Source organism: Ursus maritimus, unplaced genomic scaffold, assembly GCF_017311325.1.
Source record: "Ursus maritimus isolate PB19 unplaced genomic scaffold, ASM1731132v1 scaffold_5, whole genome shotgun sequence".
NCBI lineage: Eukaryota > Metazoa > Chordata > Mammalia > Carnivora > Ursidae > Ursus > Ursus maritimus.
This window is the reverse complement of record NW_024426663.1, coordinates 55,149,147-55,167,395: the sequence shown is the minus strand read 5'-3', so window position 1 is coordinate 55,167,395 and position 18,249 is coordinate 55,149,147. Positions and strand designations below refer to the sequence as shown.

The following is an 18,249-nucleotide window of genomic DNA, read 5'->3' as shown; positions in this document are numbered from 1 at the left end:
TTGATTTCAGTTATGTTCAGTTAGCCACCATATAGTACATCATTAGTTTTTGATGTAGTGTTGAACGATTCATTAGTTGCATATAACACCCAGTGTTTATCACAACACGTGCCCTCCTTAGTACCCATCACCCAGCTACCCCATCCCCCCAACCCCCTCTGCTCTGAAGGACTGGCTGTTCTTAAACTGCAACTTATTTTTTGCTTTTTAGTTTTCTTCTGTGTAATTTTATTTTATTTTTTTTTTTTTTAAAGATTTTATTTATTCGACAGAGATAGAGACAGCCAGTGAGAGAGGGAACACAAGCAGGGGGAGTGGGAGAGGAAGAAGCAGGCTCATAGCGGAGGAGCCTGATGTGGGGCTCGATCCCATAACGCCAGGACCACGCCCTGAGCCGAAGGCAGACGCTCAACTGCTGTGCCACCCAGGCGCCCCTCTGTGTAATTTTAAATGCACATTTAAAAATTTTTCAATAAGGGAGACCATTTTTTTAAAAGTGAAAGTTGTAGCTCACCTACCTGTGCTGTACTCCTATTCAGTCCCCTCATCCTGCCTTCTCCAGAAGTAGCGTACTGTTAACAGTTCGGTGTGTATTTCTCCAGAGCCTTTTCTGTGCAGTTACTAACATTTTCATGTATAACTTTGTACTTGCAATTTTTCTGTATTTGGTTTTAAGAAAATGGAATATTGGAAGTATTGCTCAAGTTTTGGGATTTTTTTGCTTGTTTATTTTTTAAACTATATCATAGACATTTTCCAGGTGTTGCCGACTCTCTAATGGCTCTTCTCCCTCTGTACTTTTCCCCTCCCAGGTGCACAATCTATACAGTTGCATAAAAGTAGCGGAAGACTTTGTATCTCCAGAACATGTGAAGCACTGTTTCCGCCTGACACAGGAATTCAGGCATCTCTCTAACACTCATACAAACCATGAGGATAAACTGCAGGTAAATAACTCCTCCTTCACCCCCACTCTGTCTCCTCATCTCCTACTTGGCTACGTACAAAGAGTGCACATTCTGCATCAGTCCTCGTCACATTCGCTTTTAGAGAATACTCGTCTTTCAGCGTCATCATTTCTGCCATCACCTTCTATTTCTCTGTCCCTGGGAGATAGAGTATTTAGTGCTGATAAGTGATGAGACTGACTTTTCCCAGGCAGGTGGCGAAAGCACTGTGCAGTGTGTTCCAAGCATGTTTCTAAGAAGGGCACTTCCCCAGGGCTGCTTCTCACAATACATATCTGTGCAGATTCAATTCCTTCAAGCCCTGCTAGGACTGCCGTCCATGTCCCTAAGAATTATTGGGTGCTGCAGTAGCATTGAAAGAAAAAAAAATCAGGAAGCGAGATTCCCCAGGCAGAACTTCAGCAATCCGAATACGCAGTCTCTCTGCCTCCCGCCAGTAGATTCAGTCACCTTCAACCCTGATCCAATCTTTTTTGCTCTTCCTTTTTTAAAATTTAGAACATTTCAACCATATGAAAGTTCTTAGACAAAGTCCAGTAACGTGGATAAATAGGTAACATTGATACTACAGATAAAATGCAACTCTGCAGGCATACGTATTTCTGACCACACCGCCATTAGGTCTCTCTACTTGGGACGTGTCACCTCCACACTCCCAGTCCTCTGTCACTGCTTTTTTTTTTTTTCCTGTCATATTTTTCACTAACGTATTACGTATTTTATCTGTTTGTTTCTATCCCTACTAGAATGTAAGCTATTTAAGTTCCATGAAGACAGGGATTTTACTCTTTTATTCCCTGCTTTTCCCTAACACAATATCTGATACATAGTAGGTACTCAGTAAGTATTTGTTGAATTAGTACAAAAATTTAATAAAGAATAGCAAAAGGAAGCTTGTGTGCCCATCACTCAGCTTAAGAATTAAAGCATCCTGTACATACAGAGAAACAACACTAACACACAGAACAACCACATTATTGAAGCTTCCGTGTACCCTTCCCCATTCTGTCTCCTTACTTTCCCTCCCCAGAAATTATCACTATCTCGGTTTAAAACTCTTTTTAGCCTGTTATTTTAGTGACTCTAACTGTTCCTTCCTGCTTGATGTATAATATGTGTTCCTCTTAGACAATTAGAAAATACGTACAGGCACAGAGGGAAAACTTTTCCAGTAATCCAACCTGCCCACTGTTGTTTTAGTGCATTCCTGTTAGCTCTGGGACCTTAGGCAAGGTTCTTAACCACAAGACCTTGGTTTCCTCAGTTTCTCATGTGTAAAATGGGGATAATAATAGAATCAACCTCATAATAGTGTGGAAAGGATGAAATGAAAGTCCACATGAAAAGCTTAGTGGTAGTGCCCAGCACTTACTAAGCACATAGGTGAAAGTGATTATATAGCCTTTCAAATGGAGTCCTCATTCTTTTTTGATTATAGACCTTACATCCTCTGTGATTTGTAAATCATCTTCAGGATTGATTCGGGAAGTGTGCGGTCCCGGCTGAGGGGTTTCCTCATTAACTAGTAGGCTTTATAGGCCGTGTAAGACATACGTGTTTGTGGGGCTCCTCAGTCGGTTAAGCGTCTGCCTTTGGCTCAGGTCATGATCCAAGGGACCTGGGATCGAGCCCCACATTGGGCTCCTTGCTCACTGGGGACTCTGCTTCTCCTTCTCCCTCTGCCTGTTGCGCCCCCCCCCACCCCCGCTTATGCTTGCTCGCGCGTGCGCTCACTTTCTCTGTCAAATAAATAAATAAAAATCTTTTTAAAAAAATACATTTTTTGTTTGAGAATATAATGTGGGGCTGCCATGAACTGACTGCTGATTGCTCTCTCCAGGTGAAGAACATCATTTATCATGCAGTGAAAGATGCTGTTGGCACCCTCAAGGCTCATGAATCCAAACTGGCAAGGTCTTAGGCATGGAGAAACTCCAAACTCCCCTGTGAAGCAGGTCTTTCACTCACAACACATACAGGGAACGGCGGGCTTCTCTGCTGGAGCAGAGGCCCTTCACTTGGAGCCAGTGTGGTCAGTATTACAAACTCTCCAGCCACTCTTTTCTACGCTGCCTCAACACTGAAGGTTGACACAGGAAAGTCGCACTGTTCACACACACAGTTTCAGACTCGAAGCCGAGGGTGCCACATCCCCATCCTGTGGTCTTTTGGGACTCTGAATTGCCTGAACATTGCTGGGCTTTCCTGCACATTCTCGTGACTTGAGATCCATGGAAACCGGGAATGTGGGCACACCTTTCTTTTCTTTTTTCTCTCGTGCCTAGTGAAGTGGGAATGTGTTTGGAGGTAGGGGGAATCCCATTACTGGTACAAGTAGGGGCTAATTGCTTAAACATGCCTGGTGGAAGCCTGACAGTGTCTCTGCACGTGACCTCTGACACAGCCCATCCCAGGAGACGGGGTGAAGCCATTCCCCACAATCTCTCCCGTGAACACTGGAGTCTTGCAGGACCCAGGGAGAACCCACTGCTTTTCCCAGGAGGCTCCAGGATTAGGAAATGTGTGTATTTAGTGAAAAATAGGTTTGTAGTGAAATAGTTACTATTTCATGAAAGTAGATATTTTTAGAATTTTTGAAATACCACAGTTGTTTTCCTGGATTATGAGGAAAGGCACATTACATTTAGTCTTCCTTTCGATAAAAATCTTTGAAGAAATATGATTTTTAGAAATCAACTGCCCATTATAGCACAAAATCAGCCAAAGCAGAATTTAAAAGAATTGGCTTTTTAGGATTCTTTTAGTTTTCTTCCCCTCCCATCTCAGTCCTTTCTTGAGGGAACAGCCAACTGAGAAAGAATTTTGTCACGTCTGAGCTGTGGTGTGTTTTACGAATACACACACTGGTGACACAGGAAACATTTTCACCTATTACCAGCGTTCCCTTGGGACTCCTCTTACACTTCCGAATGCGAAGGAAAGTTTGATTTCCTACATGAGGCTTTTTTGGTTTTTTGGGTTTTTTGTCCAGAAATATTTTCAACAAAACTTTCCAACTCTGTGGAGTTTTATTAAGAATTTATTTGAAAATGATGGAATTCATTGGCCCATAGATACGTTGGAAAATGTATCTACTTTCCAGCTGTACTGTAGTGCCCTGCAGGCTTGTTTATATGTTCACAGTTACTTTTTTTTTTTTAAATAAAAGTCATTTACTGTAGAATACTTTTAATTTCACTTTCTGTATTTTAATTTTGTTGAAGGGCTGATTGGGATTTCCACGTTCTTATTAAAAATCTAACAAATCTGTTTGGAGTGGACTAAATTCTTCCTGTGCCAGCCATTCTACAAAGCGAAGGCAGGTTGAGTCGGGTTGAAGGTGGAGGATAGTTCATTTTCAGATGTTCATTCCGTGGCTGCTTCCGATTACCCTTTGCTTCCTGAATTTGTGCCTTTTTGAGAGATGAAAGTGCCAAGTAATTGTGGTTTGTGGGCTTGGGGGGTGAAGGGAAAAGGTCACTTGAGTTAGAAGGTGGGAGAAAAGACGGGTTTTCCACATTTTATGCTGTGTGAATGGAATGGGAAAGGTGAGGTCCTGACCTTCCTGGGGCAGTCAGGAGTAAGGGATGGGGGATGGCATGAGCAAGGTTTTGGGCAATCAGTGGCGGGGTTCTGCAAAGCAGGAGGCCTGGCTTGCCCACATAGGAAACACGTGGCCCTGGATCCACCTTGGAGTTGGTGGGAAAAGACCCAAATAGGATTTTTTTTTTTTTAATCCAACAGTAATTAAAGTGGCTTGAAGAGTGAGGACAGACTACGTTCCCATTAGAAAAGGCCTTTTGAAGCGGAAGTTGTAAAGAATAGCAAAAGGGGTCATCAGAGGCTGCTTCTCCAGACCCTGTTGGAAAACATCTTCCAAAGTGTTTGAGCCTAGAAATACAATTAGGGTGGAAATAGACCATTGTGCGGTTCAAGGATACCGAGTTTGAATAGGACCATAACTGAAATACAGAGCTCTGAGCTTGTCCTTTCAGCCTGGGTGGGCACGGGTCGAGGCTGTGATCACCAGAAGACTTACACCTCCACTTAAAGAATGCAGAAGCTTTGAAATGGAACAGGAAAGGAAAGCAATGGGGAGAAAAGGGGGTTGCAGAGGTTGGAGCTTTGTTGCTTTGGTGAAAATCAGGAGGCGGGCTAGCCTACATTCTGGATATAAATGTCTTCAGAATTAGGGCATACACTGCTGCCAGCCTTTGCTGGTGGGGGTGGAACTGGAGCCCCTGGATCCATCTCCAACCTAGACGTAGGGCCTCCAACCCTTCTGTTTAAACACATTCTGCCCCGGGGTATTTCCCCTGAGAGCTTGGGCTCATTCCCTTGCAAAGCTGAGCAAATGACTACCTAAAAAAAGCAGATCAGAGCAGGGGGGATTGGTCCTCCTCCAACTGGGGTGATTGGTGATGGCCAAGAAGGGGTAAGGTGGACAGGTGCAGCTATACTTCAGGAGTTATTGGGTGGGTGTCTTTACAGGGCCTGTAGTGGGGGAGGACAGTTTGCGGGTCAGCAGTTGGGAGAAATGGCCTGATTAAAGTAAACTTTATGGGTTACATCTTAGCTGCATGACTTAGTGATTTTGTGACCTTGGCAAATTATTGAACTTCCCTAAGCGTCCCGTTTCCTTATCTTCAAAATGAGGATAATTATAACCTCTGCCTGACTGAATGGTAGTGAGGATTCAGTGAAATAATGCGGGTTAAGCTCTTACCTCAGGGCCTGGCAAGTTAGTAAGCACTCAATAAGTCATAGCTAGTATTCCTCGAGGAATGTTCAAGCTTTTCAGCCTGGTGTGGACAAGGCAGGAGGAGGGTAGGATCTGGGGGCTAGGATTTCAGGATGGAACCTGAAGGCCTGTGAGGACCTCAAACCAGGGCTCGGAATCCAAGAAGGAGGAACGAGTGATTAGAAGAAGGCAGGGCGCTGAGGGTCAAAGGCGCATGCCTGGTGATGGCAGGTGCAGGGGGCGCGCCGCCGCCGCCGCCGCCGCCGCTGCCGCCGGGGCCTCCCCTTTAAGAGCCGCCGCCGCCCACGGCCCGCCGCTGCGGCAGGGACCTCCCCTTTAACCGCGGCTGCTCGGCGCTCCGCGGCCCCCGCGGCGGCTGCTGCTGCGGCTGCTGCTGCTGCTACTGCGGCTCCTGCTGCTGCCGCCGCCGCTCGACCTCCGGCACCTGCATCCTCGGCCCGGGCCGGGTCCCCCTGCCCCGCGCCCCGCCCGACCCCGCCATGGTGTCCTGGATCATCTCTCGCCTGGTGGTGTGAGTGCGGCGATGGCGGGGCGCGGCCGGCTGGGAGGGGGATGGGGAATAGGGATGGGGGAGAGGGGTGTTGAAGCCCTGGATGGACCGCTCCGTGGCTTCATACAACAGAGTCACCTAAAGGCACATCGTCCCTATTTGGGGTCCTCGGAGACAAGACATGGGGTGTAGGACCCAGGACCGGAGGGGGGAATATTAGAGGAGCCATAGTACGCCCGGCTTCTCACCCTTTTTATTTTTAATTTTCCTGTTCCTTCACCTTCCTTCATCCTAGGCCCGGGCATCGTGGCCTGATTTATGAGGGGAGGTGGCATGTCCCCTCCCCCACCTAGCAGATTTCTGCTGAAGGGGCAACTCAGACCTGGGCCCTCATCTTCCTGCAGGGAGAGGGCTAATGGAAGAGTGGAGAGCAAGGCAGGGCCTCATCATTCCATAGCTTAGGTCCTTGGCCCCCTCCCTCTTCCACTGACTATCAGGACACTGGAGATGAGGGTTCAGGCTCTGGAGGCCCCCCAGGGAGGACATCTGGGTATTGGGAAGCAGAGATGCTTGGAGGACAAATTGTGGGAGGTAACCGGGAGAGGATGTGTGTTTTCAGTCTGGATTTGTGAAAGCCACAGAGGGGACGGCGTTAGGTGGCCTTCATTCCAGGCTGCTAGCCACATTGTGGAGCTGTGTCCCTGCCGCCTCCCCTGGGCCCCAGGAGGGAAGCCTGCTCCCACACCCCACATTTTGTCCTTGAGGATTCCACCCCCCACCCCAACTCCACAGGTCAGTTCTATGAGGCAGGTTCCTGTGAGAACGGGCAATACCCACACATTGTCAAGGAGCTGGGCCTGGCAGGGGCACCGCATGGGCCTCAGCCAAGCCCTGCCCTGGTTCAGGACACTGCCCCTCAGCCTCCACTGTGGGGGACTGACAGCCCAGGATTCCCTCCCATTCGGTGCTGTTACGTGCTTGTGTTCTGGCACCTTCTAGACCCACCAGGGTCTCCCTTCTTCCTCCCCCATCCCATCCCACCCCAGAGGGAATCCTGGGGCCTCGTACCTCCCTGTGGCCTTCGGAGTGGCTGCTTCTCTCTTACCTGGATGAGCTCCCTCGGAGCATCATTCCTCTTATTCCCTCACATGTGTCCTGTATGTGGTCTCTAATGGGGTCACTACCAGGTTGTACTACAGCCAGGGCCTCAAGCCCAGTCCCCCCCCCCCGCCCCCCGCCAAGTTGAACTTGGTCCCAAGTCTGCTTACATGAGGTAATAAAACTTTTTGCCCCTCTAGGGCTTCCTGCCCCTGTGCCCTCTGCTCCCCAGCGCCACAGCGGTGCCTCTGACTGCCACATAGAGTGCCCTGTTAGGCGGTGTCACATTCCCTTACAGACCTGGCCCTACCCAGCCTGGTTCTGAGACAGGAAAGTAAAGGTTAAGGGTAGATGGGTACGAATGAGCACCATATCTGTAGAAGGAAGACACCTGTGGTGGTGATCAGACCCCCCCCTACTCCCCATGATATGTTTATGCATAACCAGTGTTCATGGCTAAAGAGACCACATTGGACCCTCTGGCCTCTAGGTCTTTCCCCACCTAAGGGGCTGGAGAAAACCTGAATGATAAAGGGGAACCTTTATCACCCTAACCGTCTGGGGGCCTCCATGCTTGTGTATCACCAGAGGCTGAACTACTTTGACTATAAGCACTGATCTGAGTTCATCAGTCCAGCTGATGTGGCACTCTGGAGTTCTGTCCTTCTCCCCTTACCTACCCAGGGACTGACTGATGCAGAGCTGGGAGGGAGAGGCCACTGCTCTTGGCCGAGGGGACCAGTAACCCTGCCTGCCTCCCTAGGCTCATCTTTGGCACCTTGTACCCAGCCTATTCTTCCTACAAGGCCGTGAAGACAAAAAACGTGAAGGAATATGTGAGTTTGTGACACTTCATCTCCCACCCAACCCACAGGGCAGAGATGGGGGAGGACCATGGGTCACATTCCAGACAGGAGTGACTTTGTACCAATGCCTCAGCACTAATGAGACCCTGCTTCCCGAAGGTTCCTTTGTGTTCCTTTCCCCCAGCCCTGGTGAGATCCACAGGCAAAGTTGAGATGTCCCTTCCCACCCTGAGGGTCCCTTCCCCACCACACCTCCAGCATAGTCGGCAAGCAGACACGGGGTCCTGGGTGTCCCCCTGAGGCCCAGCTAACACTGCCCTCGGTGCCTTCAGGTGAAATGGATGATGTACTGGATCGTCTTCGCCTTCTTCACCACGGCTGAGACCCTCACGGATATCGTGCTTTCCTGGTGAGGTCCAGCATCCTGCCCTGCACCCCAGGGTCCAGGGTTTAGACTCTACCCCACCAGCCAAACCAAAGATTGAGAGCTGGGGTGGAGTCCCCTGACGGTTCCGTGGGGTCCTGAATGTCCACCCTCCCCCACACAGGCCTGGCTTGATCAGTAGAATGAGAGACATAGCCCCCACCTTTCTTTCCGGTGGCAGCCAAAGCACCAGCATAGAATTCAGGCAACCTGCTTCTGCCAGACTTGCTGTATGACCTTGGGCACATTGCAGCTTTGTCAGTCTCGGTTTCCTTGTTTGTAAAATAGGATTCAGTCTTACAAACATTCAATGCTGCCATTTCAAAGCACTACTAGACTAGACTATGTTACGAGCTCTTGGAGGACAGAGAATGTCTTAATCACCTATATGTACAGTCACAGCAGGAGCCCAAAAAATGTTTATCGGGTGAGCACATGCCTCTTGGAAGAGAGGACTAACAGCACAGAACAATGTAAGACAAGGAGGAGAAAGTTTCACAAAGAGGTAGAGGACAAAAGATGATTGCATTTGTAGATTGTAAAGGCCAGTGGCATTTGAGGAAAACAGTGTTAGCCGAAGTTGAGTGGGGTCAGATTAGGAAAGAATAATGGGTTAGAAATGAGGACAGGGAGCATAGATGCTTCTCGATACAAACAAAGGAAAAAGTTTTGTGAGGATGTAGGAGGTGTGAAGGGGTCTGTGGCCTGAGGAGAAGGAGCCAGGGAATGGACAGCAATCCTTAAAAGCAAGAGTCATGTCATGACAGCAAGGGATGGGATCCAGAGCACAGCTGGAGAAGCTTCAGTCTTCCTCATGGGCAGAAGGCAGGAAGAGAAGGGGGTGCGTACCCAGGAGTGGACCTGGAAGCTTAGGGAGCTCACCTTGGTGTTGACCCTAGGACAGAAGAGTAGGAGTCGTCTGTCAGAGTGAGAGGCCTGGAACTCTAGGAATAAAACGTGCAGAGAGCCACTGCCGAGGGGGATTCCTGCTTGGGGCACTTCTCACTGTCCCACTTGGAGTCTCAACTGAGCCTCCCATTCTCCTGGAGATGAGAAATGCCCAGTCACCTGAGCTACGTGGGGCCCCCAGGGCACTAAGGGTGGGGGGCCAGCCAAGATCTTGCAGGGGATCAGTTCACCCTGCACTCCCTATCCCAGGCTCTGCCACTTGCCTCTGTCCCACCAACAGGTTCCCCTTCTACTTTGAGCTCAAGATCGCCTTTGTGATATGGCTGCTGTCCCCTTACACCAAGGGCTCCAGCGTGCTCTACCGCAAGTTCGTGCACCCGACACTGTCCAACAAGGAGAAGGTTTGCCCCCACTCTCCGCTGACTTCCTCACCTGCCCCAGGCCGGGGCAGCCCAGTGCCTGCAGCCGTGTACATTCCTGGCTCTCCCTGTGGGTGCCCAGAACCCGAAGCGATCTGGCAGTGCCCTGGCCTCTGGGAGCAGGCCATGCCTTTGTCCAGGGGGGAACAAGGGCAGGCAGGGCCTGGCCAGTGGGGCCCACCCCTCACCTCCTGCTCCTTCCCCTCCAACCCTTCAGGAGATCGACGAGTACATCACACAGGCCCGAGACAAGAGCTATGAGACCATGATGAGGGTGGGCAAGAGGGGCCTGAACCTGGCTGCCAATGCCGCGGTCACAGCCGCTGCCAAGGTGAGATGGGGGCAGACCCAGGCTCCCAGGACCCCACCTCGCTCATGTCATGCCCCTGGCCAAGCCCCTTTGCAGCTATTGTGTCCTCGGTGCCGTGATGGTCTGGGGCTTTTGCAACTCAGGCTTCCAGGCCTGGCTCTACTAGCCTCCAGCTATGTGATTTCCACTCCCCGGGCCAGTCTCCTCCTCTGTCCAAAGGGAAGGTGTGGCCCCAGGCTGTCAGCGCTGCTGTAGGTGGGGGTGAGGACAGTGTGGGGAAAGCGCTGAGCTCAGGGGCTGCCCGTGCTCCATGGTGACCTCTATCTCCACCCCGCCCCTTCCTCCGGTTCTCCCGGTGCGTGGTGGTGACCCTAGGGCCAGGGGGTGCTATCAGAGAAGCTCCGAAGCTTCAGCATGCAGGACCTGACCCTGATCCGGGACGAGGATGCGCTGCCCCTGCAGGGGCCTGACGGCCGACTCCGACCCAGCCCCGGCAGCCTCCTGGACACCATTGAGGACTTAGGTACAGGCAGGGCCCCGGGCTGGGCAGAGGGAGGGGGTACCACGAGGGCATGGTGGCCAGGCAGGAAAGCCACCAGACCTATGTTCTCCTTTGCTCCCCCAAACCAGGAGATGACCCTGCCCTGAGTTTAAGGTCTAGCACAAACCAGGCAGATCCCCGGACAGAGACCTCTGAAGATGATATGGGAGACAAGGCCCCTAAGCGGGTCAAACCTGTCAAAAAAGTGCCCAAAGCTGAGGTGAGAGCCCAGGCCAGAGCCTGGGGACATGGGGAGGGGATGTGAGCCTTGCTGAGCCCTCTGACTTCCTCCCTCCTTCCTACAGCCACTGGCTTCCAAGACACTGAAGACCCGGCCCAAGAAGAAGACCTCTGGTGGGGGTGACTTGGCTTGAGGTCCTGACCCCCCACAGGCTGCAGAGCCCCTGCTCCACACTGTGCCAGTAGCCCACGTGTCTCAGGCCCTAGGGCCCCTCAGATGGCTGCCTGCCCAGTGACCACTCCTCTGGAAGGGCTTGGAAAAGAGGAGGGAGGCCCTGCTGTGGGGGTGGGGGGGTAGAGGCTGGAGGAGTTGCTGAGGACTGAGCCACCCAAGGAGGTGGGGGCTCCTTAGAGCCCAAATTGCTATTCCCCCTGCTCCAGTCCTGCCCCCACCCATGCAGTGCCTTGCTGAAGACCATGGCCATCCCCTTTTCTGAGGTCCTAACATGCCCTCACTTCTCTCTCTAGGGTGGGGGGTGGGGGGGGAGTCACAGCCCAGAATAACCAGAGATGGGCCCGAAGGCACCTGGGAGACCAGGAGGGAATGGGGAAAGCTTCAGAGAACCTGGCCAAGGGCTCCAGACCATACCTGTGAATGGAGGACAGGGCCTTAATGCGTGTTTAAAGGACCAGGATGGCCAGGCTGGAGCTGCAGTTGGGGGATCGGGTAGGGCTGTGTGCTACATGTCCCCACTAAAAATAAGTGGGGTTCTAGGGGTATGCGTGTGAGAGTGTGTGTGTGTGTGTGCGTGTATGTGTGTGGGTGTGTGTATTTCTGGGTCTAGGGCAGGGGGAGTTCGGGGTAAAGGACTTTCCTGCCAGCAGTGACCACCCCCCACCATAAGCCCCAGCTGGCCCTTCCCTGCTTTCAGCCCTCCTTCCTACTCTCGGATGCTCAGAGGACCCCAGCCCATCCTGACAGGATGGGATTCTGAGGGCCTCTTACCTCCTCCCCTTTCACCGCCCCCCATTCCTGCCCTGCCCCTGTGCTGGGCTCCTCCGCCCCTCAGGCCCACTGTAGAGGCCCCTGCTGAGCCAGCTCCTTTCCTCCTCACCTGGGGGCTCATCTTCCTTTCCCCCAGAGCCCTCTTCCCGTGCCAAGCAAACTGGGCCCCATGTGAGCAGACTCTCATGAGCCCAGCCTTTGCCCCACACGCTACCCCAGCTTCTGCGTTGGCTTCAGTCAGGGCCGGGAGGAGTGTGTGAAGAAGAAAATAAATTTAGGAGCCAAAGGGCTTCCAATTCTGTGGAAAGAGGGTGCCCGTTGGACCTTTGGCACTGGATGAGCCAATAAACCAATTTCTGGCACCTCATGTGTTCCAGCCTCTGCTTTGTTCTTGCCCCTCCGGTCCACAGGTGAGAAGGACTTCAAGTGAAAAGCAGGGCCAGCTGCAGGAGGGAGTGGGGAGGAGACTGTGAGCCCCAGGAGTTCTGCTCTCCCAGATACAAGCTGGGCTTCGGCTGGTTCCGTCAGGGAAAATGGTTTGGACGGTCAAGATACAGCCAGGGCAGGGGCGCCTGGATGACTCAGTTAAGCAGCCAACTCTTGATTTTGGCCCAGGCCCTAATCTCAGGATCCTGGGATCAAGCTGTGCTCAGCGGGGAGTCGGCTTCAGGATTCTCTCCCCCCCCACCCCTGCTTGCACTCAAGCACTCTCTCAAATAAATAAATCTTCAAAAAAAAAAGAGAGAGAGACAGCCAGGAGAGGAATAGGAGGGACCAGGACTTAAGGGCTAGGGGCCCCAATCCTCAAGGTTGTCTTGTCCCTCAGAATCCTGCCCAGAGACCTCCTCCCCCAGTGGACCTTCTGGTACCTGATAGAAAGTGCCAGTGAAAGCTCTAAGGACAAAGACACCTATGAGGCTCCCGGGAAAGAAGGGATAGGATTTGGGGGCTGTTGGGCAGGGCGGGGGGATTGGATGGCCACAGTGCCCAAAAAGGCTAAAGAATGTTGGAGGGGAGCGGTGAGCCAGAGACTCTGAAAGGAGGAAACAGGTAGGCTGAGAGAAGAGGTGGTGATGGGGAGCCAGCCTCATGGTGTATGTCTGACCCTGGGGACAGAAGGAGGACAGGGGACCAAAGGCTGGGGCCAGAGAGGCAGTCCCTGTGGTGCCAGGAGGGAAGGCTTGAGCCCTGGGCTGCTGGGCTGGGTTGGAGGAGAGAAGGAGGGAGGTTGCAGCATATGGGGTCCGAGTCCTTGGGAGGTAGAACCAAGGCCATCGGAGGGCCAAGGGGCACAACTAGCTGGGAATGAGACCTGCAAGGCAGTGCCCAGGGGAAGGGAAAGGATGGCAGAGGAGCAGAGGCAGCATGGGAAGAGAAAAACAAAGGAAAAGAGTGGAGAGGGAGGGGGGATAGAGAGAGCAAGGCAAGGAGGAGGAAGGGAGAAGGGAGCGGGGAAATAGCAGCTCAGCCTTGTGGAAGGAAAATGGAGGAGGCAGAGCATGGGGTGGGGCACAGGGTGTGTGGGGACCTGGGCCCAGGTCTGGAGACTTTCCTGCCCCTTCCCTGGCATCACAGAGGTATGTCCTCCTGCCACACTTGCACCGAACTGGCCAAGAACCCTTGAACTGAGGTTGCAGTGAAGGTGAGGCGAGAAACGTCCTTTTCATCTTCCCTGGAATCCTCCAGTCAACAGACCTCAGAAGGTCGTTCCTTTCACTACTGGCCTCTGAGGAAACTGGCCCCTGCCTCTCTCTGAAAGGAGAAGATGTGTCAGGTATAATTCAGGGGAGAGATCCCTTGTTCTAGAAAGATCTCCAGAGAGTAAGATGCTGTGCAGTCTCATGCTAGCAGCTACCATATGGTCAGGAAACCAGGTTAGGCCCTCTCTAACCTAAAGCCCATTTGCTGCATAACACACATATGCACACGTGCGTGCACACTCACGCAGATACACACACCCACGGTGACCAGCGGCTAAGGAGGTCACCGCCAGCTCCCCCATGCCAGGCTCTCCGTGCACATCTGGGTTTCTCTGCATCAACAGGAACATGCTCAGATTTCCAGGCTCCTTGGTCCGTTGCCATGGAAACATTCAGTCAGTCTCCTAGAACTCGGCACAGGGCCTGGCCCCTGTGGTGCAGGGGAGGAGAGGAGAGGTGGAGGGTGACAACGAGATGGAGGGAAAGGCTCCTGGGAGGGGCTGGTGGGACACATTTTGGTCTAGGTGACATCTTACTATCTCATTCCTTGGGACCACCTGCCCGCTCCCATCTGCCTCAGTAGACCTCTAGGCCAGGGCAGTGGGGAAGACAGGTCAGAACAGAGGCTAGAGCTATGTGGAGGATGCTTGATCACAGCCTGGGTCCCCCGGGGGCGCTGAAGGATATTAGCTTTTGAGTGGGAGCTGAGGTCTAGCCCTGTGTCCCATGCTCAAACCATTTGGGGACGTTGGGCAGCCCTCCAGGCCTGAGGTCCCTGGATAGAATGTCCTTGGGCTGGAGCTGCTTCAGCTGGCTCCCCCTCCCTTTCTTGTGTGTGTCCCACACACTGAGAACCTGCTTAAAATGGGATTTCCAGTCTGTGACGTCAGAGGAAAGCCAGCAGCTCCAGCCTGTGCCAGCTCTTCCTTGATCGGCAGAGCTGAGCCCAGTCTTGCTTAGCCTGGAGGAAAGAGGGTTAGCAGAGGAGGGAGGGTTTCTGAGGGCTCTGAATCATGGTCCCCCTATCAGTGGCATCCATGATAACAGGGAGAGACAGTAATAGAGGGAGGAAGGCTAAAGCCACAGCTGTCTTCCTCACTGGCTTAAATTTCATCCAGTTCATGGTCATTTCTCTCCCAAATTTCTCTAGTTTTTCCCTCTCTGCGCTGAGTCAGGACTTCCTGGTGAAGAAGGGCACCTCAAGTATTAGGGAGCCATTTGGGTTCTGCCTGAGAACTTGTCCCATATCTAGGCTGGAGGCCAGGATGGGGCAGAGGGATGCCTGCAAGGAGGAAAAAGCCCACTAGGTGGCGTAGCTCACTCTCAGTGTGGGATTCCCCACCCCTGCAGGGGAGAATCTTCACGCAGTCAGCTCAAGGTCTGGTGAGCTGGGTGCCTCATGCCCCACTCCCTGGAGTTGCAGGTTCGTGAAGAAAACATCCTTGCAGGTGCATGAGACAGCTGTGGATTCTCAAGCCATAACTTCCTACCCCTGCACACTCCCCGGGGGATGGTCAGACCCAAAGAGCAGGTACTCCCCTCGGGTGAGGATCAGACACCCTCCTGGGATCAGGGGAGTTGCCAAGCTGACTCTGGAAGGGCCCTGCAACCCAAGGGACCCAACATGGGTTTCTTTTCTTTTCTTTTTTTAAGATTTTATTTAGTTATTTGCCAGAGAGAGAGAGCGTGAGTGCACAAGCAGGGAGAGTGGCAGGCAGAGGGAGAAGCAGGCTCATGTGGGACTAGATCCCTGGACTCCGGGATCATGACCTGAGCCTAAGGCAGACGCTTTACCGACTGAGTCAGCCAGGCGTTCCCCAACATGGGTTTCTGAAATGACATCTAGAGGGGCTGCTGGAGCTAATTTCAAGGTCAGGTGAGGAGAGGGACCCAAGAGGAGGCAAGGGGTAGGGAACTTGGGAGGGGCAGGCTAGGCCCAGAGTGAGGGAAGCTCATTTGGCTGCAGGATTCTCTGGATATGGTTTCCCTGATGGCCACAGTGGCAGTCTCAGGCCTGCCCCAGGTTTTCCTATTCCCAGCCCCTTCCCTTATTTTCATCTGGGGCACTGCAGGATTAAAAAAGGAGAAAAAAAGACCCTAATTTCCAATGCTGGGATCCAAGTTACTTTTGCAAGAGCCAAGGTTGGGGCTCCTTATGACCTATCTTTCCCCGACCTCTTTCCCAAAATGACCCCACCAGCCCTGCATCCCTAATGAATCACCCTCTCCTTTTGTCCCAGCCAGATGAGTGATCAATAAATAATGCTGCTTGAAATATTGATGGCGAGTTTTACACTAGCATCCCTTAGCTGTGCCTGTCTTTGGGGAACTCGAGAGCTGACAGAGAAATGCATGGCCACCCCCGGAGAGCTATCTCCTGTCTCTGCTAACAGAGGATCTGTCCTTGCCAAGATTTCAACCTGTTCCCATCTCAGCCATCATCATGACTCATTCCCATCAAATAAGAAGAGGGAAGGTGCCCCAGAGACTCAGCCAGCAACCTTCAACCTGGGAAGAATCAGGTAAGCTAAACCAAGCAGAGACCCTTCTTGAAACTTTAGTCTCAAGAAAAAGAGATCCCATTTCCTCTGTTCCGTGTCCATCTTGGACCTGCGTGGCGACTTGGAAGGAGACCCGTACGTTCCCTGTTGCCAGGTTGACTGTTCAGAGCATGAGCAGCAGGGACTCACATGCTTCCAGACTTCTCTGGCCCAAGTCACTGTCATGTGGTTTTGTTCTCCTGGAAGAAGGGGAGGAGAGAAGAGGAACAGGTGGAAACTCCTGAGCCCCCTTGAGCCCACCTCCCCCAGTGCCGGCGCCCTCCTGGGCGGAAGGCAGGCACACTCGGATCTCTGTGTGCACCATACACTCTTGCTCTGGTCCACTTGGTTAGCTCCCACACGCACTTCAGGTCTCAGCTTGGATGCGACGTCCCCACCGCATCCCATCCGGGTCCTTGCGGCACCCTGCTCTTCCTCCTGACACCTCCCCCTGATTGGTCAGTGCCTGTTTCCCCACCAGACTGAAAGCCAGAGCATAGGTGACGCTGGGTTCACCACTATTTCCCCAGCATCTGGCACACAACAAGCACGGCTCGTTTTTTGTGGAATGCTTGAATGGTGTCCCTGTAGCATTCTTCCGCTCCTGAGAAAACACCAACCTTCAGACCTCGGTGTCTCTCTGCTCAGCTGCCTGCACCTGAGGATGGGTGTCTGCACCAAAGAGCAGCAGCCCAGACCAGCCTCCCCTGCTCTGACTCCCCCTGCATGTGCTCATGCTCACTTGCTCTCCTTTCTCTCTCACACACAGATGGGTCAGCTTTCCAGCCACATTCAGTTCTCACTTTAATTCAGAAGCTAAATTGGGAAGAAGAGCAGCTTCACACTCCCAATTTAGCCTGGGAGAGAAAAAGGGAGACAGCCTGGATTTGCCAGGGAAAGGAGAAAGCTGGGTGTGGGGTGGGGGAGTGGTGGCAAACATACCCAGAGCCCAAGGGAAGACAATGAAACCCTCACCACCCAGCTCCTAAAAATAAACCATCCATAGCTATGACCCCAGGGTAACCCCTATTAAGCCTCTTTCCCATACAAGTGCAGCCAATCGGGGCATTACCCCAGTCTAGGGGTGGGATTAGGGAAGGCAGAGGAGATTGTGGTTATTAAAACTGTGAAAAGAGGGAGCTGCTGCTGCTTTGGTCACTGGTGGTACAAAATCAGGAAGTCCTTCTTAAATCTAACTTTAATCCCTCTTGGGGTAGCTGATGGAGGATGAATAAAAACAGAGTCCAGGGACGCCTGGGTGGCTCAGTTGCTTAAGTGTCTGGCTTCCGCTCAGGTCATGATCCCAGGGTCCTGGGATCGGCCCCCAATCAGGCTCCTGCTTCTCCCTCTCCCTCTGCTGCTCCCCCTGCTTATGCTCTCTCTCTGACAAATAAAAAAAAATAAAAATAGAAAAGAGATCTTTCTTAAAAAAAAAAAAAAGAGCCCACAGATACTTGCCCACTAATATGCATAGCAGCATCATTCACAATAGTCAAAAGGTGGAGACAGGCCAGGTGTCCGTCAACAGATGAAAGGATAAACAGAATGTGGTGTATCCATACAATGGAATATTATTCCTTAGGAAGGAATGAAATTCTGACATATGCTGCAACACGGATGAACCTTGAAAACATTATGCTAAGTGAGATAAGGCAGTCAAAAAAGGACAAATATTATGATTCCACTTACATGAGGTACCTAGAATAGACAAATTCATCAAGACGGAAATGGAAACTATACTAGAGGTTGCTAGGGGTGGGTGCGAGGGGGCAGGACGGAGGATCCTTGTTTCATGGGTACAGAGTTTCTGTTTGGGATGATGAGAAAATTCTGGAGATGGATGGTGGTGATGGTTGCACAACATTGTGAATATATTTAATGCCACTGAATTGTACACTTAAAAATGATTAAAATGGTGGGGCGCCTGGCTGCCTCAGTCGGTACAGCATGCGCCTCTTGAGCTCCGGGTCCTCAGTTCAAGCCCCATGTTGGGCATAGAGTTGACTTAAAAAAAAAAAAAAAAGGTTAAAAAAATGGTTAAAATGGTAAATATTATGGTATGTATATTTTATCACAATAGATTTTTTTTAAAAGAC

At 51.9% G+C, this 18,249-nt stretch overlaps 2 protein-coding genes across 4 annotated transcripts in view; both read left to right on the top strand.

The window, feature by feature from the left end:
- The window catches only part of KDM3B (lysine demethylase 3B), a 63,083-nt gene extending 58,847 nt beyond the window's left edge, over positions 1-4,236 (top strand). Inside the window, exons 23-24 of the mRNA XM_040622392.1 lie at positions 813-947; positions 2,809-4,236. Of these exons, the coding sequence (XP_040478326.1) occupies positions 813-947; positions 2,809-2,889 (216 nt within the window). The 3' untranslated portion in view covers positions 2,890-4,236. The remainder of the gene's footprint in view (positions 1-812; positions 948-2,808) is intronic.
- Positions 4,237-6,048: 1,812 nt separating this feature from the next.
- Positions 6,049-12,275, top strand: REEP2 (receptor accessory protein 2). Of its 3 annotated transcripts, none has more exons than XM_040622389.1 (8): positions 6,049-6,241; positions 8,082-8,154; positions 8,457-8,533; positions 9,738-9,858; positions 10,094-10,207; positions 10,568-10,709; positions 10,817-10,947; positions 11,033-12,275. In XM_040622389.1, the coding sequence occupies exons 1-8, from the start codon at positions 6,210-6,212 to the stop codon at positions 11,099-11,101; spliced, it is 759 nt and encodes a 252-aa protein (XP_040478323.1). In that variant the 5' UTR covers positions 6,049-6,209; the 3' UTR covers positions 11,102-12,275. The 3 variants fall into 3 exon arrangements, with proteins under 3 accessions (XP_040478323.1, XP_040478322.1, XP_040478324.1); XM_040622388.1 differs by having other exon boundaries at positions 6,051-6,241; positions 10,562-10,709; XM_040622390.1 differs by having other exon boundaries at positions 6,062-6,241; positions 8,003-8,154; positions 10,562-10,709.
- Positions 12,276-18,249: the final 5,974 nt, after the last annotated feature.